This window comes from Saccopteryx leptura, chromosome 1 (assembly GCF_036850995.1).
Source record: "Saccopteryx leptura isolate mSacLep1 chromosome 1, mSacLep1_pri_phased_curated, whole genome shotgun sequence".
In the NCBI taxonomy this organism is placed as follows: Eukaryota; Metazoa; Chordata; class Mammalia; order Chiroptera; family Emballonuridae; genus Saccopteryx; species Saccopteryx leptura.
In genome coordinates this window covers 119621327-119647648 of record NC_089503.1, presented here as the reverse complement: position 1 = coordinate 119647648, position 26322 = coordinate 119621327, and the positions used below count along the sequence as shown (strand labels likewise).

At 38.4% G+C, this 26322-nt stretch overlaps 1 protein-coding gene across 2 annotated transcripts in view; it reads left to right on the top strand.

Annotated features, from left to right (window-relative positions):
* Positions 1–23806, top strand: part of BASP1 (brain abundant membrane attached signal protein 1) — a 75308-nt gene extending 51502 nt beyond the window's left edge. For both annotated transcript variants that reach the window (XM_066374143.1, XM_066374135.1), the window contains exon 2: positions 22223–23806. In XM_066374143.1, the coding sequence (XP_066230240.1) occupies positions 22232–22918 (687 nt within the window). In that variant the 5' untranslated portion in view covers positions 22223–22231 and the 3' untranslated portion in view covers positions 22919–23806. The remainder of the gene's footprint in view (positions 1–22222) is intronic.
* Positions 23807–26322: the final 2516 nt, after the last annotated feature.

Here is a 26322-nt window from a genome sequence, read left to right as displayed (position 1 = left end):
AAAAAGCTTGGATTGTTGTGATTTTGATTCTAAGCTGATAACATAAAACCATCATTACAGGGAAGGTAAAACTATGCAAAGATGTACTTAAAATTTTTTAAAATGACATTTTACATTTTGTAATCTATTTAAATTATAAATTGCAAAAAACTCCACCTTGTAGTTTACTGAACATAGGTTTGCAGTGTGCTCAGCAGACAGTGTTCCTAAGCTTTACAAAGATGAACATTTTAAGAATCGGCAACCTGATGAAGCAGGTTCTGCTGTTATCTCATTGTACAAATGAGGAAGCTTTGACAAGAGAAACAAGTAACAGGTCACATAACCAGTGTGACTCGGCTCTTGGTCCACATTCCATGCTCTTCATGTGCTTGAACCGTTCCCAGTCAATAAAAAAGCTTTTGATTCCAATTTGGGTAACTTTTCTTTGACTTTAAATGAGTGCCATTCATTAGCTACATTTGTTGGAAATGTATGGGATCATGAAGCTCTCCTAGGATGTGTTCCAGAACTGAACAGCCAGTGTGCACAGTGGTCACTATTCCTGTGAGCCCCTGAGGGCCACCAGGGCCCCAGACGCTCTGGACACCCCCTTCTTCCAGCCCCTTTAACTGCATTTGGTGAGTGTCGGGCTTGTGGGTCAATTCACCAAAACAAAACAAAGGCTCCTGACCCACTGACCAAACAGGAGCTGATGGATTTGGAGACAGACAAGGCTGCAAAACTAGTGCATAGAGACAGGATACAAAGTTGGGGTTTTCTGAGACTCAAAGTTAAATTTCTTGAAAATGACTGAGCTATTGAATCATCCTGAGATTTCCACACACACCCTGCCCCCACACACGCACAGCTCCCCTCACCATCAGCATCCCCCACCAGACTGGTACAGTTGTTGCAATCCATGAATTTACATTGAAGCATTATAATCATCCCAAGTCGATAGTTTACATTCCGACTTATTTTTGGCATTGTATGTTCTATGGGTTTGGAGAAATTTATAATGACACATTCACAGATGTAGTGTGATAACTCTGTCTCAGTAAATGCTTAAGTCAGGAGTTCTCATTTAATTTAAGGAGAATTAGGGGATTGGAGGTATATCTATTATGTCTCTATGACTATCAATGGGATGTTTAAGAATCTTTAAACAGCAAGCAAAATATGATTAACATTACCTAAGTGCATTTTTGCTCAGCTTGTTTAATATCCTGTGGAAGGGAACTTTAGGGAAAACAATTCAGTTGAGAAAGAAGGCAAGCGTCTTGTTCTAAAAGAAATATTGCTGAGGGAGGAGGGCATATCTTTAAATAAGTTAATGTGCTTATAAAATGATGTTTTTATAATCCTTCTCATCCCCATAAATTTGTGCCTCCCTTAAAATCTGAATATGAGAGAGTGGATCATATGTGTAAAGAGAGAGAGAACATTCTGTAACACCTGTAGCATACTACCTCTACCATTCCTGGAAATTAGGTGGTAAAAGATCATCGTGATAGATTCATCTGGACTTAAGTCCTTGTTCCGTGCATTATTTATGTCTACATTGGCTTGAGTCACTTTCTCCAACTTGCTTAACTTCAGTTACTTTTATGTCTAATTTGACACGACTAATGTCTCCTTGTGTCATTGTAAGAATTAGCCAGGCATGGGGTCATAGTTACTCTCCTTCCCCTTCTTGCTCTAAGCTATATCTCTGTTTCCTTATAGCATTAATGGCAAATAGTAATTATTTGAGATTTTGTTTTATTTGTTCATGGACTATGCCTTACCATATGTTATTGTTGGTGAACTTATTTGTGTGTGACTGTATCTCCCTTATTCACCTGGAAGGTAAGCTCTGCTACCAGCTTGGGTCTGTCTCATGGCATCTCTAGATTTCCTGGTGACAGATGAAGCTCTTGACTCCATATAGATGGCTATGTTATGTTATTGTGATGTTTGCATTTGGTTTAGAGGATAGAGAAACATAAATGTTACCGTGTGTTCATTCAGCTATGGAAGAAATCAGTTGAATACCAGCCTACCCAATGGATATGTGTGCCCTATACTTTCAGGCTTTTGAAACTGATCCGAAGCTGTAACTCTTAACACGAATGCTGCTTCAAACAGTACCAGTGGTTGGCACTTTACTTTGATGTGGCCTATATAAAGTTCCTGAGCCAGCACTGTCTGCCTTTGATGGAATAACCCTTAAGTCAAACTTAAGAAATTGGATCTCTTAGTATAAGACAGTGGCAGGAATGAAGTATATGAGTTTGGCACTCAGATTTAACTTAAAGGAATTGGTAGGTTTTGTACTATGGGAATCGGGGATAAATGTATTGCAGAGGATTTGGAAAATATATGGTATTTTGTGGTCTCTTTAGCAGTGCTCCACTGTTTCCTGGAAAAGGGGTATTGTGAGAAGAGAAATCTGCATCTGGGCCACCATGAAGCTGTCTTAGGCATTGACTGGTTGGTAGCCCCAGGGTCATGAGGCTTTTTCCTCTGTCTCTCTCTTGGTTGCATATGATGATTTCAGTTCAAACTCTCAAATATTCTAGATGTGAGATAGATGGTTTCATGCTAGTCAATATTTTAGTAAATATGTTTTAGGCAGTTACTTGTAGTCAATATCAGAATTCTCACTTCAGCTCTAAATGCAATCATCTCTGTGGCATGCACTTAAATTTAGTTCCTGTTTGTAAACTGCTGCAACACAAGGACAAGTTCACATCCAGTGTCTATTATGTGGAGAAAGTGACCAATAAGTGTGAGTATCAGGGCAGTCTCTACTACTGTATCCTAAATCTACTGATTTGATGTGGAAACAATTATGTCATACATTAAAATACAAGATTGTTTTTTCATCATAAACTTGCTATGTGCTGGATAAGGATTTTGCAACTAAAATTTATTTCTGAACATTGGTGTATACGGACATTAACTCTGTAGTTGTCTCTGATGCGAAAAATTTCAATGGGAAGCCACTTCAGCAGAGCCATAAAGAACATCTGCTTCAGGTCGAGTTGGCATCATTCTAGGGCCTGGTGGTGTTGGGTAATTATTACCATAAGGAAGGTTTGATGTTTATTCCATGATTGAACATTGTCATTGCATAAACTTGAGGATTAATAAACCCAACTTCAGCTGCTGACCAAATTCAGACACAGAAGAGTTCTTTCAAACTTGGAATAGCGAAGCGACATGTCCATTGTAGGATGTGAAGTTTCCAGCCCATAGTATAGTGTGGTATCTTAAACCAAGCATGGGTACTGGATGACTCTTAACACCGTGATGCTGATAAATATCATTACTAAAAGTACATGTCACCTTGCAGTTGTGCCTTTTTAATAGGTTTTAAAGCACTTTTACACATTGTTGCTCCTGTTCTAGGGCTCCTTGCTTATTTTTTTCTATTCACATACCCCGTTCCATGGGCTCATGCTAAACATGAAAACACTGAAATCCCAAATTAAAGAAAATCTGCATAACTATAAATCTATTGGTGTTGAGTTGTAGAAGCATGTTGGCATAACTACTACTTTATAGTAGTAGAATTCTTAGTCACAGGTGTTAGTCCATTCAGGCTGTTCTCACAAAATACCGCAGAGTGTGTAGTTTAAACAATAAATAGTAATCCCATTGAGCTTTGGAGGCCGAGAGGTCAAGCCAAGGCACCAGTCGATTGGGTGTCTGGTGAGGCCTCTCTTTCTTTTTGCCGGAGGATTGAGCATGCTGTCTTCGCAGGTGGTGGAAGGAGCAGGAAGCTCTCTGGGACCTGTTTTATCGAGCACTAATTGTTCGTTCCCTTGTAAGCTCCACCCCAATACCATCACATTGGGGATTAGGTTGCAATATATAAATTTTGGGTTTGTGGGGGTATGAACATTTAGTCTATAGCAACACTTAAACACTTGTTCATGAAAATCTGGAGGTCTTCTGTTTTGGAGGCAGTGTTTTATCTGTTTGAGATCTGAAACTTTCAGACTTCCCAGGGTTCCTGGAGCTCAGACACCCGTGCCCAGGCCTGTAGGGCTGCCGTTGGGAGCCGCTCCTGCTGCTAGCCTGGCGTTGCTTCATGTCTGGATGGGTGAATCAGGCCTGGGTGAGGGGCAGTAAATGTTGGTCTACCCCAAGACTTGTATTTCACCCAGAAAAAAATTTGGTTCAAGTGAGAAGCCACTTGCTCCTCTTGTGCAGGCCTGTAGCAGCAGTCACAGTGACCTTCTTGTTTAGGACCTTCGTCGTGGTACTCCCCTCCTGAGCTGTGGGGCTGACCAAAGTCTACAGGGTGTGATTATCTGACTCAGAATTTGAAAAGCCAAGTTCAGTTCCTACTTCCATAGAACCATCCTTCTTACTCTATCAATGCTAAGGTAGTTTCCAATCATACATGTTTCTAACCCTATTTAAAATTACTTGTTACACACAGACTCTCACTCCCTTTTTAAACTTCAGTTTGGGCTCTATCGTGTTCTCCGCGAATGGCTCCTTCTTTATGTACTAACATTTCTATATCTTTGTTTGCTTTATGTCTTCTTACTTCATTAATTTTCCTCAGCCCATGACTTGATCAAAGTCTTCTCACTTAAATGTGTTTTTAGGGTCTCTTTTTGTTTTTAATTGCTAAGACTCTTGCTAAAGCTGTTTTGTTCACCTGTACTAAAAAATATACCTCTTTTAATTTGACTGTGTTCTACTTGACTATAAAAAAGTCACTTTATTCTTTATAAAAGTATACTTTATAGAAAGTGTGTTCTTGTCTTCTATTTTGTGTGTGTGAGATTAGGTGCATTGACTTTATAACATGCATTAAAAATCAACCTAATTCTTTGTTACTACTTATTTTTTACAGCATCAGTAATATTTTGTGTGGAAAATTCACTGAATGGAATAGGTATTTTCAAGAAGTATCATACCCTGAACACTAACAATTGAGAACTGGCCATGGGCTGGAGGATTCACAAAAACGGCTGATTGTCAAATATGTCGAGATATTCTAACCTGAATTTTTTGGTGCTTGGGGAGTGGTTTTGAGAAATTTACTCTCTGTTAAAATTAGATGTTGCTGTGTAGATAAAACAGAAATTCCAAAATTATAATGCCTTAAATAAGACAGAAGCTTAATTCTCTTTTATGTAGAATTCCAGGAATGGGCTCCAGGGCCGATGTGACATTCAGTGGTGTTGTCAAGACACCAGTTCATTCTCAGTATTGATTTCTGTCCTCTGCTTCAAGGTGGCTGCTGGAAATCCAAGCTATCTCTCTTCAGAAGCACAAACAACACATTAGATCATATTTGTTTGCCAGAACTTAGCAGTGGAGGTATGAACAGATTTAGGTGGAAGAAGGACATAACCAGTTGGATGAGAGAGTGGCGGTGGTAGTGGTGGTTGTCATCGTACAGGTTGGTCTACAGAGAGCCCCATATTTTTGCCTAAGCAATGGAGTGGATGGTGGTTCTGATCTCTTGGATGGGAATTCATGAAAAACAATAGGTTTAAATAGTAACAATGAGCGCACTTGGAAAAATCTCAAATTGGAAGTACCTAAGGGATGTCCATGTTGGGTCAGTGACATTATACCTGGTATAGAATTCTGACATTTAGGAAATGACTCAGTAAGCTGTAGACAAAAAAATTATTCCGCATACTTGGAGGCTCTTAAAACTGTGCAAGTGGGTGTATCTTCCAGGAAAAGCAAGATGACTGAACTGATGTGGACCCAAGGGTGATGATTCCCCATGGACCTTTGGAGGAAATTATGGACAGAAGAGTAAACTCAGGTTGGGGCTTGAAAATGAGAAAGACAGGGCTGAGGATAGTTAAAGGGAAGCAGCAGCTGTGTTTTCTTAGCTTCACTTTCACCATCGGGCTATTGTTGAAAATATGGACGTGTCACAAAGATCAGCATTTTAACTTCAGGGAAGGTCAGGCATGGTATAATCTGAAGGGCACCACAAGACCACATCCTTGGCTCAAGAGGAGCACTGAAGTCTTTATTGTCTTACTCAATTGTTATACATTCTTTCTCATGTAAAGTTGTTACTTTCTTCATTTTATGCTTATGAGAAAAACAGGCTCACCGAGATTAGGCAACTGTTCTCTTCCAGGCAATAGGCACAGATGGAAGCCTGACTTGGAACCCAAACAACTTTTTTGGGTTCTGGTCTGGATTTTGTGCTATGGCACCATGTCTCCTGAGAGGTTCAATGGTTTGTCCAAGGTCTTTGACGTGATAAGTGCTGTGTTGATACTACACCCGAGATCTCTTTGTTCTCAAGGAGTCAGAATACACAGAGTAATGATGAGAATTAAAAATAAAAAATAAAAAAGACTATCTTGTTCTTAATCTTAAAACATTCCCATGTGACAGTCTTTTTTACTGATGTTATCACTGCAAACCAAAAAGAGCCTGATTAATCTTTGCATCATCATTTAGATCTGAATCACACTCTTGTCTGACAGTACAAATTGAGTCACTGGTTAACTATGTTCATCTAAGATTCCAGACAGGGGTCAGCAAACTTTTTCTTGAAGGACTGGTAGTAGGTCTGTTAGCTTTGCCAGCCTGCTCCTTTCTATCACAACTACTCAACTCTGCTCTTGTGGTGTGAAAACATCGCGTTATGTTTCTGTGTTTCAGTTATACCTTGTTTTCAAAAACAGGTGTCCCAGTTTGCTGACCCCTGCTCCAGGAGAAAGCTAAATTCTAGAATTTCCTCTTTTAATCTCACAGGTAAAATCATCCTACAAAATTGTGAAAATAGTCAAATTTTCTTTTTTATTGCCAGAATTAAAAGCATCTAGCTAATTTTGTTTTTAACTTGACCTATTTGTATAATAGTCTTTATAAGTAAAATCACATATTTGGAAGAACAGTTGCAAAGTATGAAATTTAATTCCCCATTTCAGTTTTATTTTTTCCAGTGTAGTCTGGAGGGAATTCTGAGTTATCAGGATTCTAACAACTATGTCTTAAGTAATCCAAGTCTTATCTTTCACATCAACCCTGAAATCATAGAGAGCCTTGATTTCTTTCCTAACAGAACCGTGGATTTGTTGTGATCACCATGAGTGTGCACCCTGTCATTTGTGGGGTTTACAGATTGGAAACTGTGGCTGGGTGAATATTTAGATGCTTGCGTTATTAGAGTCCATGCATTTTGCCCACCAGTCATAAGACCTGGCACATGCAGGAGGCTTTATGGAACAGAACAATCTTTCAACATTAGTGGCTATCTAGTATTTATTATTTGTCATGTAGATACATATAGCAATCTTAGAAAAACATTCTCAGTGAGATTTGTATGTTGCTAGTTTCTCAGTGTGTTCAAATTGCAAATCTGAATTTGTTCCGTAGTTGAGTTTCTGGTAATATGAACTGGACTGGATTTTTAGGGGAAATGCCTTTTTTTCTCATAAAAATACAAACTAAGAGGACATTAGTATCTTGTAGGTAAATAAATGTAATGATGACAAATGAACATAATTAATCTGTAGAAGAATCATAAGCAGGCTCTGTCTTTTCTAGCTGTTAATTCTTTTTAGTATTCAACAAATTTTTGCTTAAATAATTGTATTTCCTCCTTGGTGTTCATTTAGAAGCACCCTTTCACTCCCGGAGGCTGCAGGCATTGTTGTAAGACAGGATGCACCTTTAGCAAATGGACCTCTCCCTGCTGGGGAGGAGTGTTTATCTGTTTGACCTTTAGCTCTCCTCTTGACTTACAGGAAGTAAAATAACTTCTGCTTGTGCAAAAGGTCTTTTGAAATTAGAGTAACTGGGGGAGCTGAGAAGACTTGGCTGGTTTAGGGGAATCCTTTGACTTTATTATAATCATCTATGACAGTCAAGTTTCACTAATTCCCAAGTCCAAAGAGACAGTTTTGCTTGATTGAGAGGGTGGTTTGGATTTTAGAATGGTCTGCTTTCAAAGCTACTTTATAAACGGAATAAAAAATGTGTGCAACAGGAAAGCAAGGTCATTGATAAAGTGTTCAGTTTGCCCTGGATCTTCAATATGGAAGGAAGAACTCAATGATAGTTTTGAGTAACTACAATTATTTCTTAAATTTTAATCAGATATAAACTGCAGATCCTAAGTTCATGTTATCACACACTGGGAATCATGAGATTTAGAGTTAAGAATTTTTACAGTACACTGTGCTTGGTAGTGTTTCCTAAGACATTTCTAATGAGACAACATAAAAATGGAATGACTAAATCTTACAACACTATCTTTGCTGGATGTCCTCACTTCATTAGATAACACTTTGATACCAAAGGAAGTAACAAGGTCTTGACACTGATCTTTATCTTAATAAATGTTCCCTGTCTCATGGGTGGTCTCAGGTCATTTAGTTTACTCTCTGCTTCTTTTTAAGCTTCCAATTGATTGAAGGCATAGCTTTGATTTTTCATGATATATAATTTGTTCTAACCAGAAACGTTTCTATTTACTTGAACCCATTGTTGCAAACATGTAAATAGTTTGGGACAGGCAAAATTTTCTGTATTGGTATTTATCATATTAGTGTTTTAGACACACGGAATTTTCAAGATGCAAGAGCTCAGTTACTTTGTGAAAAGCAGGCGTATAGTCATAAAAGCTAGGGGATGCTATTCTAACAAACAGGTTCCTTCCCTTTGGTTCAATTTAGTCGGTACTAGGTTTCATGGTAATGATTTAGTAAAATAATTTACCCACTCGATACAATAATATGTTCACTAGGTCTTTCCCAGTAAAAGAGATTTATGAGTCATAGCTTAGTATTGCCTTTCAAGCTTTTATGCTATTCTCTCTTATATGTGAGAGCTGTATGTAATCTATGATACCTTTGCCAGTCTGGGGCTGCTGTGTGTTATGAAATCTCTTGCCCCACACTGATGCCTAGTGTCAACCGGGAAATGTTGTAATTTGTAACAGGTTAGGAAGCTGTGGGAGTGCAGGGCTGGTGGCGGGAATGAAGAGTGGGACCCTCAGCATCTCTCTGAGCTTGAACTTTGCCAGCTTAGATAAGTCAGATGAACTTTGTTACATTACATACATCTTTCACTTCCACCTTCTGTTTTAAATGGGCAATGTATTTGCCTTCACCTTTCTTATTAAGACAGTGCACCGCCCCTCAAATGTATCTGTCAAGACTCCAGGATTACTTAAGACTCATGCCGTCACTGGTATGTTCTGTTTAGTAACCTCCTACGGATCAGGGTACACTTATAGATAGGGAACTCCAGACACCCACGTGGTTGAGTGCATAGGATAGGATCCTGGGTCTACTAAGTAGAAGGACTTTGTAACTGATCAAGTGAATCTCCAGGTGTCTGTTATTGACATTTGAGGTTCCACTTGTTCCTTGTTTGTCTGGTATCAGCATGACTCTTCACCTCTGCCATTCAGCACCCCACTTTTAGCAGCTCCACCTTGGTCCTCATCTCAGAAATTGCACAAAGCATTTGAGGAACAACTGAGGAGAGCCCAGAAAGCCTCATCAGGAAAGATTTGGGCCCCTGCCTATGTATTTTCTGCTCTAACTCTTGCAAAATAAATTGACTCTCTGTTGCAGTATACCTATTAAAATTGCTTAAGGCACACTGTCAGAATCCAGCCCACAGGCTAGCATTTGCTGTTAACTTTTGATACTTTTAAAAGGTGTAGTTTTCTTACATTCTAGACCTAAAAAGTCTGGGTAAGTAAGTCAGAGTCAGCCTTGTTTTACACTGGGCACCCTGGTCTAACAATGCCTGGATGTTTGGCCTTTCTGAAATAAATGAATTAGTGAATTTGAGTGCTCAGAACAATCTAGTTAAAAATATACATTACTGCACATTTGCATGAAAGCTAAAAATTATAGAGCAAAAACTAAAACAAAACAAAACTGTAATTCTGGTCATTTGTGTATAACCAAATAAATTAAATAAGCAAGCATAGGGGAGTTAAAAGTGGCTTGTTTAACATAAGAAACCAATAATGGCTATGGTGAGACTCAAGCCCAAGTTTAACAGATATTGTTTAAAATTCAAGTTCACAAAAGCTTGGACAATGAATGATGTTAGTTACTTCACTAAGGAAAGTGATTCCCGTGAGTTAATTGTGTGGCTTGAGCACCCCAAAGGGATGCTGTTGGGACACTGAAAAGTTCCACATGCTGGAATGGCATTTAGCACCCAGTCAGCCAGCAGAGCACCAGGGTTGTGTCGAGGTGGCTTGGAATGCAATGCCACATTCCCCTGTGGTTGGTTTCCTGATTCCAAGGAAAATGCTCAAGGCTTTGGGCAGTTGGGTTTTCTGGACTTGATTTTTTAAGCCTGTAGGAAAAAAAATAGAGAAGTGGCTGATTTCTCGCCTGAATTTTATGCTAAAATTGAGGAAGGCTATCTGGTAATTCTTTACTATCGGGAATATACTATTTAATAGCTGTAGATGAAAAATAAAATAGTCTCAGGGAAAAGGTCTATTGATATTTGCATTTTAAAACTGTTATCGAACTCCAAACTGGTGAAATGGGCAAAACAGAGCCTTGTCCATGGCCCTTTGCTACAGCCTTGCTATTTACCTAAAGCAAATAAGATGGAAATATGGTTTGTAAAAGACTGTTTCCCAAAAGGTTGCTTTAAAGGCAGGTTCTCCCTTTTGATTTTGGGTGTGTGTGTGTGTGTAATATTTTTTTCATATATGCTGGGCTCACTTAACATTTGGTGTTCTTGGTTGTCATTCATCTTTTCCCAAAATGAGGCCTCTGTTCATACCAGTATAAGAATTTGCCCATTTAGTAACATGTACTTCCCTTTCAAATCTACAGATCATATAATGGATATTACAATCTTTAGGATCTGGACATTTAGGGAAAGTGATTATTATCTTGCTTATAATGGAATAAATTTCCAATTTTTTGCCTGTTTTAAATAAAGTAGTTTGTTTCATCTATGTTTTTATTTAATCTTGAAATTCATAATTCTGAGACATGGTATTAGATTAACAAAAAGGTCAATGAAAATTTATTGAATACTGTGTCATGAGCTGAACTATATAGCCTTTCCTGCAAATGTTCCATTTAATGCTACTAACAACCTCTTCCCTCTCTTCTTCCTTTTATAGGTCAGGTGGGTTCACAGGCTAACTTCCCTCCTCAAGGTCACATAGCTGAGCTTGGCCTGCTGGCCTCATTACCTATATGCTTTCTCCCACTGAGTATATTTAGTTGATCAGGGCTCTGAACTCATTGGCAAGCCATCAATGTCCATTTGAACTAAGATAGAAAAACCTGTTCTCTGAAATATGAACTCTAATTACATAAAAATGGTTGCTTCTGAAAACAGTATTGTCTCTCCGGGCGGGTTGTAAATCATGGACAACAATGGAGGCCTCACCTTATGTAAAAAGTAAGCTTACAGAAGCTACTAACCATGTACTGTTTCCCCCACCAGTGGTGGAAGTTGCTGGTGTGACAAAGGGCCTCCTAAAGCCTGGTATAGCCAGGGCATATTCATACCTGGTTAAATAATGGCACTAGTGAGAGAGGTTGGGGGTGGGGGGCTCCAGGGGCAGTGGGGGCAGTTGGCTCCTGGGAAGTGTCTGGGAGGAAGAATAGGCCCTGATAATTCTAATGTACTTGCGATTCTGGTGGCAAAGAGAGCTCAAAGACAGAATGGCTCAGTAGTTGATGAGATGCCACTGGGGTTCTGTTCACCATCACCTCCAGGTTCCACACAGCGAAGGGCTCTTCCATGCAGGTTTTCAGCTTTGTAACCACTAGTAACCACATTGATGTTTAGGTTTTGTCACGCTTTAGTCATTACAGATGATGTGAAAACAATTAACAGGCTAAGTGTCACTACAAACCCTGTGTGTCTGCATATCTCAGAGTGGCTCCTGAGCCAGCGGCCGCAGCTTTACCCGGTCCACTTGTTAAAAAAATAGACTCTTAGGACCCTCTCCAGACTCACTCATTCATCTCTGGAAAGAGAGCCTGATCTGCACTATTAACAAGCTCCTCGGATGAGTCCAATACTGCATATACTATTTAATGTACTAGATTAAAGTATTGACAAGTAAGAGAATATGAGTGACTTTGTTCCAGATCACATCATGAGTAAGGGGCACATTGCTACTGAATTCATTAAAAAGATATGTATTGCATTTTTACCATATGGGGTTTGGAGATTAAAATATATATATGTAGTCTTTATTCTCTAGGAATTCCAAGGTTAGGAAGGAATATCCTTCAGTTGTGTTTTAACATCTCCCAGCTCTCGGGACTCAAACCTTCAATGTTTCCTCATTGCTAAATGCTTCATTAAGTGGCCAGGATGCTTAAATTTGCAGAAGATAAAAGTGTGGAGGAGAGAATGAACTTGGAAAGCTAGGGGTAGAATGCTTGGTTGGGAAATTTTAAGAGATGTATTTGGATTTGTAATGAGGGGCTGAATTGCAAAGGATGTTAAACATTACACAATGTTGTTGAAATTCAGCATTGCAGTATGTAGTCTCTTGAAGATAGACATATTAACCTGTGGATTTAATACATTCTTTCTTAATTTAGTAAATGTTTATTAAACCTTTATTTGTGCTAAGCATAACACCAAGAAAAAAATGCAAACTATATTTTTTAAATCAAGGACACGTATAAAGACTTTTAGACTGTTTCATGTATAAAGACTTTTAGAATGGTTTTCCTTGAAAATGATTAAAATATGAAATAGTTTTAGGGATTTAAATATATTACTGGTGCCCCCAAATGATATATTAAAATGTCAGTATGTGACCATTTTAGATGTCTATAAAAAGTATGAATTACCCTTTATGATCAGAGATAGAAATTGCTCAAAATAAAATTGCAGTTATTTCCGGTATAGGTGGGCTGCCTCCCTTCTTCTTGTCTTTGTTGGATGGGGTACATTTTGCAAACTTGTTATGGCTACAAGCCCATGATGATCTGTTTAGTCCATTAGTAGGCAACAAAAATATCTCAACTGCTAGAAGTTCTTACCCTGGGCTTTATTTTAATTCTGCCATGAGATTTCTAAATCAGTGTGGTAATAAGACATATTAATTTCCTGGGTCAATGGAAGAGAGGAAAGTTCAGAAGTGACCTCAGCGGTGTGCATTTCCTGAGCTGGTTGTGGTTCACTTAATAGCCATATTGACTGAAAGAGCAGGTGATTCATACAAAGTCATATGTTAGGATGCTGCAACCAGTGCCTTTGAAAGGACTGCCTGTTAAGTAAGTACAAATAAATAATGATGTAGATGCCCAACAGACTCTAAAAGCACCTTAGACTATTGATGAGAATGAATAATACATGTTTTCTGGTAGTGCTTGCTTCATGTGGCAGGATATTTATAAACAGGAAAGAAAAATAACCCTGTCTGCATAAGGTCTTCATTCAGTCTACGTTTATATTCAGAGAAGCTTAACTTGTTATCTACCATATTTAGAGCAGCATCATCAGTTCAGAGTTTTATGATTAAAACATAGAATCAATAGGAGATATACTTTGAAAATTTGGTTTCTGTGATACGCAAATAATAACTTTAAAGAATTATATCTTATCAATAAGACTCTGCCACAGAATTTGCCATCATGAAGATCCCTGGAACTTGGCCATGTCTCATTCAATGGAATGGAAATTTCAGTTATAATGTAGCTTGCTATTGTTACTGCTAAGTGAAAGCTGAGTTTATATAACTCAGTGTACAGTCCTGGTGGTAAATCTTGCAAGATTATAATTTAGAAATTGCATGTTCAGAGTCTGTAGTGTTTATCAAGAACCCATCGTGCACTAATCACCACGAAACAAAATCTTTTGTTCTGAGGTCATCAGAATAAATCTGAAGAAATACTTTTGTTCAATGATCAAGCAAGGCTAGGTTTATTTTACTGCTAAAACTTCCAATATAATACAACAGGGTAGAAAAGGGTTAAGCAATAAAGATGCAGAAAACAACCAAAAATGGATGGTTTATCTAAGACAGACACAGATCACATTATAAGGCGAGTAAAGGAGTTCTTAAAAAGTAAGATTCTTCTTTTTCTATTTACATTGAGAAGTCAATGTAAATAGATTCCCTTGTCTCTTAAACCCTTTTTAAAATGCAATGAACCTATTTGCTTTACTTTTGTACATCAAGTTGTTTCGCAATAAACTTCTCCAGGTTTAGTAGTCACTATGTTAATTTGCTAACATTTTAATTTATGAAATTTCTGTCCTTTTCCTCCCAATACTTGAGAAATTCTAAGTGTTGTAATATGAAAAGAACTGAGAAGGTAAATGACGGAACAAGTGAAGACCTAAAGTACTGAAGGATAAAGGACTATTTCAAAGACACATGATCTAACAGTTACTATAGCAAGATCTTAACTGAGTCTGTGGTCTATAATTCAGATTGGACTACAGTTACTTAGAAGAGAGTGATGCCGATGTGGAGTCTTGGAACAACCAGGGAATTTGAAATTTACTTTTCACCTGTCTCTCCCTCCCTCATCTGTATAGTGAGTGTTCCTTTTTACCACAATTAATTTTGATGTACTTTCTGAATCTTCCAGAACCCTGACTTTTGCCTACATTCTATTATGTCAACCATTGCGGGCCTCTCTTCTGGCTCTTCATATGCTCTTTGAGCCCTTCCAAAGAGAGGCACATGTCTTCCCTCCACCTGACTCACTGCACGGTCATAGTTGAACTCATCACCAGATCAAATTGCACAATTTCTGTTCTTATCTTTGTTAACCTTTCTGCAGCAGCATATAACTTCAAGCAACTTTCTAAAATGCTCTCTTGACTTCTGAGACACATTATTCCCCCTTTAACTCCTTTAAGTGCAGGTTTTCTGCTTTCTGCTAACCAAATACATTCCATTAAGCAAACTTTGTAGATGGAGTTCCATCATTTCTCCCTGCAGGTCCATGTGTTCACACCTATCTCCTAAATGTAAACAGGATTTTCTTACCATCCTGACTAGATCCTTCCTGTTGGTTCACTCTGACATAAACACTTTTCACTTCCTCATCTCCCTCTATAGATAACATTACCATCTTTTAAGGTACTCTACCGTGATGGTTAACAGACCTCATTTAAGAGCCAAAGTGTCTTGGTTCACCCCACATCTCCAGGCTACTAGTTGAATGATCTTGTAAATTATTAACCTCCAACATGTCTTAGTTTCCTCATGGTAAGGTGGAGATAGTGATAATTCCTTTCTCATAGGATTGATGAGACAATTAATGGGCTAACAATGTAAAGACTAAATAGTAAGACAGGCAGAAGAAATACTGTGTGTATAAACACTTTTGATATATTTCTCATTTCTCAAACTCCACCTTCTCTATAAAACTTTTTCCTGATCCCCTGAATCGAATTCAAGGCCATCTTTTCTTGGGAAAAAAACACCTCTATTGTCTTTCACTCTATTATGATCCTTAACTGACCTACATTTTAATTGTCTCTGTAAGTCTTATCCCTCCTGCTAGACTACAGTAGGCTTTTTGCTCACTTATGTCCCCTGTCATGGTTTACTTTAGTAGTCACTTCAAAAAAGTTCTTTTCCCACCAAGATCAAGTCTGTTTTTTCCTCGAATAATTTGTGAACATCTAAAGTTCTTGAGGCCACTCTGCATGTTGGATTTTTAATGAGAGATCCCCAAGGACACTTTTTCAGTGCTTCCATAGGTCTAACTGGGACTTTTATAAAGGATAAAAATGGAGAGGTCACTTGTGATTAATTTTCTATTATATTGGAGGGCATTTTGACTTGGAAGGTGCAAGTCATTTTCATGAAACTTTTTTGGAGAAATTGGGTTGTAGAAGTGTGAGTGTGTGTGCCCTCTTGTCCAAATATTTCTTGCACATTTTTGTAGTACAGTTTTTACAATGCTGAATGAAAAATTTTTATTGTGACAAGGGAATGAATTGTCTTGAAAATGTTTTTTCTACAGTGTTACTCATGGTATGCCTCAGAAAATTAGACATGGGCTGACAATTCTTACTATAGTTTCCTCTCCCCCAAAGACATTCTCATCTAAACAGTGGTGATGTTACAATTGTTAATAGAAGCTTTGACTGAATGAGACTCTGAGAACAGTAAATCTAACCATGGAAATTATCACCGGGCATTGATAAAACCTGACAGCAAGGCATTATGACTGAGTATATTCTGGTAGGAATACCAAAAATACACAGGCTACATTATCTTTATTTCATTTTCCTCTTTTAGAATAAAGTCTTACCATTTAAAAGAAAAAGGCCAGCCATTTGGTGAAAATAGAAATTGTTGAACATAACTAAATGTTTTAATTTTTCCTCTGTTCTTATTGGAAATATTTATATATATATTTTAATTTGTTGTGTTTGTGAAAAGAATCTGTGTAAATTCTTTCTTTAAGGTAAAAAAAAGTTTTTTCTCTATCTCTTATCTCAACATGTGCTTCATCTATGTAGATTTGACCTATAGCTTGGATTTCTTTGGCCTGAATAATTTTAAACCCAACTTGTCTGGTGATGAGTTTGTCTGCAGATGCAACTCATGAGTCAGTTCTAACTTTGCATGTTATCTTAAAAAATCAATACAGGTGGTTTTGTAGATAGTCTATAAACCTGTTTAACCTTTGCGGTCCTGTATTCGTAGTGGCAACTTCTTATTCAAAGGCCCCGTTAATATGCTGCAGCCACATATTTAATTGTCAAGAAGCATTGATTCGTTCTTAGCATCCTTGTGAGGCATATATATTTTTTCTGATTGTAAGATGGAAATGACCAAAAAGGGGCCATTTCTTGTCATGAAGCAGCAATCAAACTGGAAATGACACTCCAGTCTCTTTTACACACACTGTTGAATATTCATGTTAGATTTTGCTATAGACTTGCAGTCTTCTTCACTGTCATCTGTTTGATGCTATCCTTAAGAACTATATTCTCTTGGTTCTAGACGAAGATGAAATGGTTAATTAATCTGGGTTTGTATTTTTCAAAGTAGAAATTTGGCAATGGATGGGACTTTGGTATAATTCATACTTTCCTACATAGGAAGTATCTTATTAGTGAGAGACAGACAAAAATAGCACATAAAGCCATAAACATAGTAACTTTTAGATCATATAGCTAAATTCTGTGTCAGTCATTTTCCTATTTTGTTTTATACATTAGTTAATACATATCAATAATTTTTATTGTCACAAAATCTTACTGTTGCTTATTGACAATAACAAAAATGTTTAAAAATACATTAGTGAGAAATGGAACGGGGAAGTGTCATGGACTATGTAGTAACTATAGGAAGAATACAATGCATATAAGCCCCCATGGTTTTGGGATAGTTAATGCCTGGAAACTGTGTCATTATGCCGGGTTTCATTTTTCTGAAGAGGAATAATGCTGTAAGTAGGGTTTGCATGTTTCGTCCAAAAGACTTGGGTAAGTAACACTAATAGATATAACCAACAAAGTGTTACCAAAACGAAGATTCAACAGTTACAAGTGGTGATTATTTATACTCAAAACAGCGCAAATTCAGTATGTGAGTTGTTAGTTACCAATAATTTTGCTTGCTACCAAGATGTAGAAGGGTTTTTTAAAGCTATTTGGATGACCCAAGTTTTTGCGATGCCTGAGAGCATACTGATACTTAGCTCTGCCCCAAAGGACTGAGATCTTTAAGTTGGTGATGGGAATGCTATTGTTGTTTCTCCCACTCAAACTCCCTTTGGTCCAACGTTTCCCCTCTTCTCCCTTATGTACACCCAACTATACGATAGTATTTAATAAGTGATATATTTCAGGGACTAAAGAAAGGAGACAGTAATTGGTAGCTCCCAGAAACCTTACATTGTATTGTAAAGCCATAAAAATAACTTCCAAAATGGCTAAAATATTGATTAGATACTATCTGGGTATGTGCCTTCTTATGTCTTAAAGCTTTGGCAGTTTTCTTGACTGAAACCAAAGGCAGATGGGCTGAGCCGTATGTTTTCATTTGGTAGCAGTCGAAGGGTTTGAGAACCTCTGTCCCTGGAAGAGGCAGAACTGGCTGTCCTCTAAGGAGACCACTTAGGACCAATTGGCTCAGCTCTGCATAGCAATTGGTGTGTGTCAAATCTGGCTCTTCTCTGAGCACTGGAGAAAGGGAAACTATGCCAATGGGCTCCCTGACCCGATACAATTGCTTTAGCTTTGGTGCAGTGTGGGGTGGAGGTTTCAATCCTATACTGCTGGTTAGGTTCATTCTTGTGTACCTCTGAGGATGTAGAACAAACATATGGGATAGAATATTTGGCTTCAGTCTCCATAAGTGGAAAAAAAAAAAAAGGGAAGAGAAAGAGAGGATGGTATCTAGTGGAGAAGTAGATTTTCAGAAGAAGCAGTATAGAGAGGGTGAAAAGAGACTACTCAAAATGAGAAGTGCTCTCTCTTTTTCGTTCTCACTCTTTATTCAAGGGTAATGAATCTTTGTTCTTACTGTGTTTAAAAGTCACCATGACCTTGTTCTGATATTCCCAAAGCAAAGCCGTTGGCATTTAAAACCTACAACTGGCCTGGATCTCTTTTCCAACTTCTAAACTTCTGGAGAAATCTAAAATGCTACATTCCAATAGCTCTGTAAAAATGGTGATAGTTGTAGTTTGGTTACTGTATCAACAAAGAGTGCAGCATAGGTCTGAGTTTTCTTGCTGGGCCACCGAATGGCTAGTGAACAACCAAAATGTGGAGAAATGCAAAGGTAGTTATTTTACTGTAGCTTAGATTTAGGTTTAAGTGATTTCCAGTTGCTGTGTCTTTTTTTTTTTTTTTTTTTTTTGACTTAGAAGATCCAATTTTTACTTTTCTATATCAACTGATTGCTTTCAAAATTAGAAGTAATAAAAATGAGGGAAATAATTAAAATATATGTCTGTCACTGTCATTTAAGGATCATAATACAAAGCTCCATTGACAAATGGAGGTGATGAAAAGTTTAGGGATCAAGTGCCTGAAGTTCTGAATTTCTTTGTTATCTTGTCAACATCTTGAGTTCTGAGTTACCTCAGATCCGAACCAGGGTGGGTAACATTCCTGAGATGAGAACCTTGCCCGTTTAACTCAACTTCTTAATGGAGTTCCCTTAGACCTCCAAGGTAGTGCCTTCTGGCCTTACTTTATTTTATTGGACTCAGCCTTTTGCTTGTACTGGTTTATGAACTTTGCTAGAATATCCATATGGGTAAACTATCTTATGGTATTGTTGTGAAGATTAAATCACTTAGTACTGTCTTTAGGATTAAGATTATGCCTGATACCCAGGAAATAGTTAATAGATTTTACATTGTAATCTTAATTTACCCTCGGGTATAAGCAAGGTTTTCACCTATATTGTTTTGGGAAATAACCAACTATAAGCCTCCTTCTGATAATACCTCACTATAACTAACACAATAAAACTAGCAAAAGGTAGGTGTGTTGGTTAACTATGTATTTGAACAACAAACAGGAATGGAGACACACTTTCTTACTTACAACTGGATTATGTATGTTCATTTCCTGCCCAGAAACGAATCACAGCTGGGCTTAAAACAAAGACTAGAAAGTGGCCCTGACTGTGTTTCAGAAGACCAATTTTAGTAATGTAGATTTTAGGTTTGTAAACCAACATGACTTTCAGCCTCGGGGGATAGCTATATAGAATTTCATGCGTGTGTGTCAGAAGGCGGCACTCCTATGTTATATTCACAATGCACTCTACATTTATGTTTTGTCTTCTATTCTGTAATTTCTAAATTGGTGTACGGATTTCTATTATGGAATTGGGAGGTGATCCTAAAGGCAGATCTGTCAGGTTTTCTATTTCTTAAGTATCTTGACATGTAAGAGCTGAAATTATTTTGACATAAAACCATTTATCCATATTGGCTAATTAAAAATTTGGTGAAATATTTCTAACTACAATTTAAAATACTGATCTATTTATCTCTTTATATTTGGATTTATTGCCTTTGTGATTGCTTATGGGATAAAGTATATTTAGTTGTATTTTTAGCAGATATGATTGTTCCCTCTTCTGAGGGAGAAATAACTAGATTAAGTAAAATAAAGCCTGGTTGGTATCTATAGTGGATTATGACCAAAAATCATGCATTTTCAAAAAAAGATCTGTAAGATAAATTCTTTCTTTGATAACATAATAAAGGTCTTTCTTTTTTAGTCATCTTTTAGCTTATTGCTTTTTTTTCTCCCTCAACTATTACAGTCATTCCAGACGGCAAATTAGCATATAGAGTGAAGAGACAAGTTTTGACTTCAGTCAAAATTTTTCAGATTATCGCTCTTCTACCCAACACCCGGCTTTTAGAATAAATATAGGTTATTTCACTGTCATGAATTATAATTTTAAGAAGTATAATGAATAAAAAGCAAATTTACTCTTCTAAATGAATGATATTTTTTTAAAAAGTAGCTGGTCAAAGAGTACTTTGTAATTCTGTCCAGTGTAGACCCAGATCTGGAACCAAATAAGATGGTCCCACCTGTACTTATTAACCTTCACTGGAACCCATGTCAAGTCTCTTTCTCCTTCTCTCTCTGTTGGACTTATTGGTGGGGAGGAGTTGGACTGTTATTTCTGCCATGCTTTGTCAAGAAAAAGCAATTTTCCTCTAAAGAGCAACATTTCAGTGAATTCCCACTGATACATTGTGCCATAACAATGTGTTTGAAGGGGGGGGGGGGAATGCTATACCTGTTTAGCTCTGACAATGGTTTTAAACTGAATTTATTATTTATAAATTTAAATTATTTAACTGGGTTAATGTTTTGGCAGCAGAGGAGAAAAAAATTAGGATTTAAGTATAAAAGCATGTTATAATGCCCACTCAAAATGTCAGTCTCGCCTGACCTATGGTGGCACAGTGGATAAAGCGTTGACCTGGAACACTGAAGTCACTGGTTCGAAACCCTGGGCTTGCCTGGTCAAGGCATATATAGGAGTTGATGCTTCCTGCTCCTCCCCCTACCTCTCACTCTCCTCTCTAAAAATGAATAAATTAAAAACAAAACAAAATGTCAGCCTCTGGGAACTCGGAGACTTAACTTTGAGTGAACAAGGCTGTAAATGACTATTGAACCTGTATATCTAGTTTGAATCCTAATCAGAAAATTGGTAATGAAGGACATTTTATATTGATATGGAACTAGAGAGTTCTTAAAAGAACTAATTTTAGAAACACTTTGAAAAAGCAATGAATATAAATCTGACACAGCTAACAACCTAAATGTAACCACGGACACTATTGCTTTTTGAATTTTAAGGGATAGTTTTTTTTTTCTTTTTTTCTTTTAACTAGTCTTACTGAGATAGATCAAATCCTGCTTGATTTTGGTCTTTGAAGATGTGTGTGCTTTTACTTATATATGTATAGATGAATAATAGAGTTTACAGTTTGAGATTATTTTCTTGAAAATTGTAATTTGTGCTTTATTACATCTGTGCCATTTCTTTGGAAAACATTTTAAAACTATGAAGTTTTTTACTGGCTATACTGTGATCTAAAATGGCTGCAAGTGCCGTTTTGCACATGTGTTCAATATTGGTGTTTGAGTTGGGCATCGGAGGGCAGATGAGAAACAAAGACTGCTCTCCTACTCTACTGTTGACAAGCTTAGTCTTTAATCACTGATTCTTTTGATCTCAGTTTACTTCCTCAACTTGTGATTAGACATTATAACTGAGCTCTTTTTTTTCTCAATGATTCACTGTTTTATTTATAATGGTGGCAAAATACATGTAAAGAATTCACCCAGCTGATCATTTGAAAGTACACAGTTCAGTAGTGTTCTGAACCCTTTGTAGAGTGCAGCTGGGTTGAGTTTTCATACCTAACAAGCTTCTTCATCCGTTCTGGCTGCCATAACAAATGACCACAGACGGAATGACTTAGAAACAACAGACATTTATTTCTCTCAGTTCTGGAGGCTGGAAGTCCAATATCAGGGTGTGGGCAGACTCATTGTCTGCAGAAGACCTGCCTCCTGATTTATCGATGTCTGTCATCCTGCTCTGTCCTCACATGGGGAAGGGGGCAGTGGAGCCCTGTGGGGTGTCTTCTGTGAGGACTTCACTTCCATGTCCCAACAGGTCCCAAATACCTCACCCCCCAATACCATCACATTGGGGGATAGGGTTTCAACTTATGAATTTAGGGGGAGGGAGGGCTCAGATATTCAGCCTAGAGCCACAAATAACCCCTTTTTGTTCTGGTTTGTGTTGTTACAGAACTCCAAGATGGGAGGCAAGCTGAGCAAGAAGAAGAAGGGGTACAATGTGAACGATGAGAAGGCCAAGGACAAAGACAAGAAGGCCGAAGGAGCGGGGACGGAAGAGGAGGGGACCCCGAAGGAGAACGAGACCCAGGCGGCTGCGGAGACCACCGAGGTGAAGGAGGGCAAGGAGGAGAAGCCGGAGAAGGATGCCCAGGATGCTGCCAACAAGCCGGAAGACAAGGAAGAGGAGAAAGACACAGACGCGGCGAAGGCAGACGCTCCGAAGGCGGAGCCTGAGCAGACGGAGGGCGCGGCCGAGGCAAAGCCGGAGCCCCCGAAGGATGCGGAGCCTGCGGCCCCCGCGGGCCCGGCCGCAGGCGATGCTCCCAAGGCTTCCGAGGCCGAGCCCCCTGCCGAGCCCGCCGCAGCCACCCAGGTGGATGACAAGAGCAAGGAGGGCGGGGAACCCACAAAGACTGAGGCTCCCGCAGCTCCTGCTTCGCAGGAGACGAAAAGTGACGGGGCCCCAGCTTCAGACTCAAAACCCAGCAGCACTGAGGCTGCCCCCTCGTCCAAGGAGAGCCCCGCAGCCACGGAAGCGCCCAGTTCCACGCCCAAGGCCCAGGCGCCCGCACCCCCCGCAGACGAGGCCAAACCCGCGGAGGCCCCGGCGGCTAACTCGGATCAAACCGTAGCAGTGAAGGAGTAACAAGGACAGCCTAGGGAAAAAGAGATTACAGCTTAAAAACAACCTGTTTCTCTCTCTGTCTCTGCCTCTCTGTCTCTCTCCTATACTAACTTGTTTCAAATTGGAAGTAATGATATGTATTGCCCAAGAAAAAGAAAAAGGAAAAAAAAAAAAAAAGATGTCCCATCAAGGGAGGGAGGGGGTGGGGAGAATCCAAATAGTATTTTTGTGGGGAAATATCTAATATACCTTCAGTCAACTTTACTGGTCAGTCCTGGATTTTAAAGGTCAATGTCTGAAAGTACAGTACTCCTTTTGTACCTGAACTGCTGTTTCCTGCACTCCGCCGCTAAGATCCGATATCTTGTCTTCTGCAAGGGGGGTTGGGAGTGATGTGATTGATTCTGCCCACGGGGCGCGTTCCAAGGCAATCAGATCTTTATGAAAGCAGTATTTTCTGTGTTTTCTTTTTAATTTGCAGCCTTTCTTATTTTGATATTTTTTTAAATGTTTGTGGATGAATGCCAACTTTCAGACAGCCCACTTAGCCTGTCCACATGTACCTCCATGCCAATACTCCATTTTTCCTCCCTGGGTATTTTTGGGAGTAACAAACATTCTCTCATCTGACTTAGCCTCCCTAGATTACTCATGACGAGTTAATGCATGTCCGTGGTTGGGTGCACCTGTAGTTCTGTTTATTGGTCAGTGGAAATGAAAAAAAAAAAATGTCTGCGTTCATTGCAGTTCCAGTTTCTCCTCCATTCTGTGTCACAGACACCAACACACCACTCATTGGAAAATGGAAAAAATAACAAAAATAACAAAAAAATGTACAATGGATGCATTGAAATTATATGTAATTGTATAAATGGTGCAACAGTAATAAAGTTAAACAATTAAAAAGAAGTAAGAATGTCCTGGATTTCTTTTGCACCCTCCCCCCCTTCCTTGGTAATTATCCTCAGTGGAAACAGAGCATAACAGAGGAAAATATATCTGGCATTTTCCAGGATATATTTGGATAGAAGTATAAGGTAATATCCTAAAAATTTTTGTGGACATTATCTGTTTAAAAAATTGGTTGGATCTGTGTCAATAAATTATTGTGGAAGAGGCTAAACTGAAAACTTACTATGCCTATAGGTGTGCATTCTGTAGAAATGTGGGTGTGATTAACTTACTTCAAACCAAATATTTTGATTTAAACAAAAGACAGTAGATTTGATCTTGAAGGTTGGGGAAAAAAAGAATTATAAGTGCTTACAAAAACATTACATGTATGTAGGTTGTGAAACCACATACCCATTTTGTTTTATCCCTTTATTCATCACATTCATGATCGAACCTGGAAAGGGAGGCCCTGGGTTGTAACCAGGCAGAGAACAGCAGCAGTCTAAAAGCCAGCATGGAGCTGGATGCCTGTCCAAGACTTGCCACTCCTGTATGGGTTTTAAGTCACTTCTAACTTCCAGTCTTCCTTGCTTTGCCTTCAATAAGGCAAGGTCTCTATGATGTCTAAGGAAAGACTCCTTTCAGCTTCTGAAATATTTAGTTGTTTGTGTGTATAGCTGGTGGCAATTTTCTATTATGATAGATATGTATGTACCAATAGATGTGATGTCACTTCCATCCCTTGATTTCTTCCCCAGATCCCTCACTGTGCTCAGGTTCCATATATTCAGTAGATGGGGAAGGAGTATGAGAATTGGTGTAAACAGTTACTTATAGAGTGGCTAGGGTTGCACATCAATTCCTTAACATAAGAAAAGAAAGAATTGTCACTTGAATCTTGTTTGTAATTTTGGTCTTTTCCAATCGGATATTCAAGACCAAATATCAAATATAAAACACTTCAAATGAATTTATCCCTAGCCACTAAAATTTCCCAGAGTGATAAATACGAACGATTTATATTCTGACACAGAAAATTTTTGTACTTGTTTATAGGGAATATTTTACAGAATTTGATAAGGGCCGGTACACTGAAATTCATTCCCAAAGGGACATTAGCAATACAGTAGATGAGGATGAACCTGATTTTGTTCTCATGTGTAACGTTACACGTGGTTAAATAAAGAGGAACAAAAATCCTCCCCCATTACTTTCTGAGTGGCCTGTAGTTGGTACCGTACCTAAGACATACCAGTGCGTAATAATGGGGAAGAAGTGAAACAATATTAGGCATGAATATTAGGGTTCAATTCATGTCTATGATCACCTTTTGGCACTTTTGGTTCTTGTTTCTATAGTGAAATAAATTTGAACTCTTAATGCTTGAAAACACAGCATACAAGAAATATGTAAACAGAAAACCACCAAGCAACTGTTTTAGGTATGAAAAACAACAAAGGACTGTCCAGATTATTACCAATGTGTCCTAGCATATATAAACTAGTGCGGGGGCAGGCTTCTGATGATGGCAGGGAGAAAACAGATTCAGTGAGCCATGGAGGAGATCTATAGTCACTAACATTAAATAGCATGCACTTCTTGCAGATAGATGTGCTTGATGAAGTAATATGCTTTATGTACACTGTCTTTTCATCCCCTTTTAATTAAAATTTTCACTAGGCATTTTAACGACTAGGACAAGCAAATCAGCCTCCTGGATTAGCATTTATTACTATAAATCACTGTTTAGGGATAAATGAAGCTGAGACATTTTTCTCAGTTTATATATAGTTAGAATGGTTGAGCAGGTATAGGAGAAATTAAAATCTGAGATATTATTTCTAACTACTAGAATTGTGTTCAAGCACTTAAATTGTGCAGAAATGTGGTCACAATATTTAAATCAAAATTTTAACCTAACCGTGGCTTATGATACTTAATTTTTCCATACCTAAGAAAGACTTAACATGTAGTTTGGAATTGTATATTCAACAGAAAGTGTCATATGTGTAGGAGTGATGGGTTCAGCCAGGAAAGAAACAGTGTAGGGCAATCAAGTTAATTTAGGATTAATCTAGATTGTCCCCTTCTCATGAATGACCTATAATGACGGGAAGGCAATACATAGGCTGTGCTTAACAGGCCAATTAGCACTATTCAGTAACTCAGCACATATTTGGCCCACTGACTCACAGGTGTACAACATCTCGGGGTTCCAGGCTCTAATGATTGTTGAGTGCCTATGAGCATACTGTGAGGAGGAAATGAACAGGAAACAAAATGAACTTATTCAAGGTTGCTAGCTTTGTCTTCGCACCTTGAAAATCCTGTCCAATAGCTGATACTGGCTCTGCATGATGGAGATAGACCCAACGTCCTAAGAGCTGGGGTTCACCAGGCATCCCAGGATGGCCCCCACCTGGCTTCAGCTCTAAGAGAAGACTGTGTTCAGTTGTCCCTGGCCTTTGAGTCAGAGGTCACACATGGCCATGATCCAGGAATGCCATTCACCATTCCTGCGGAGTCTATTT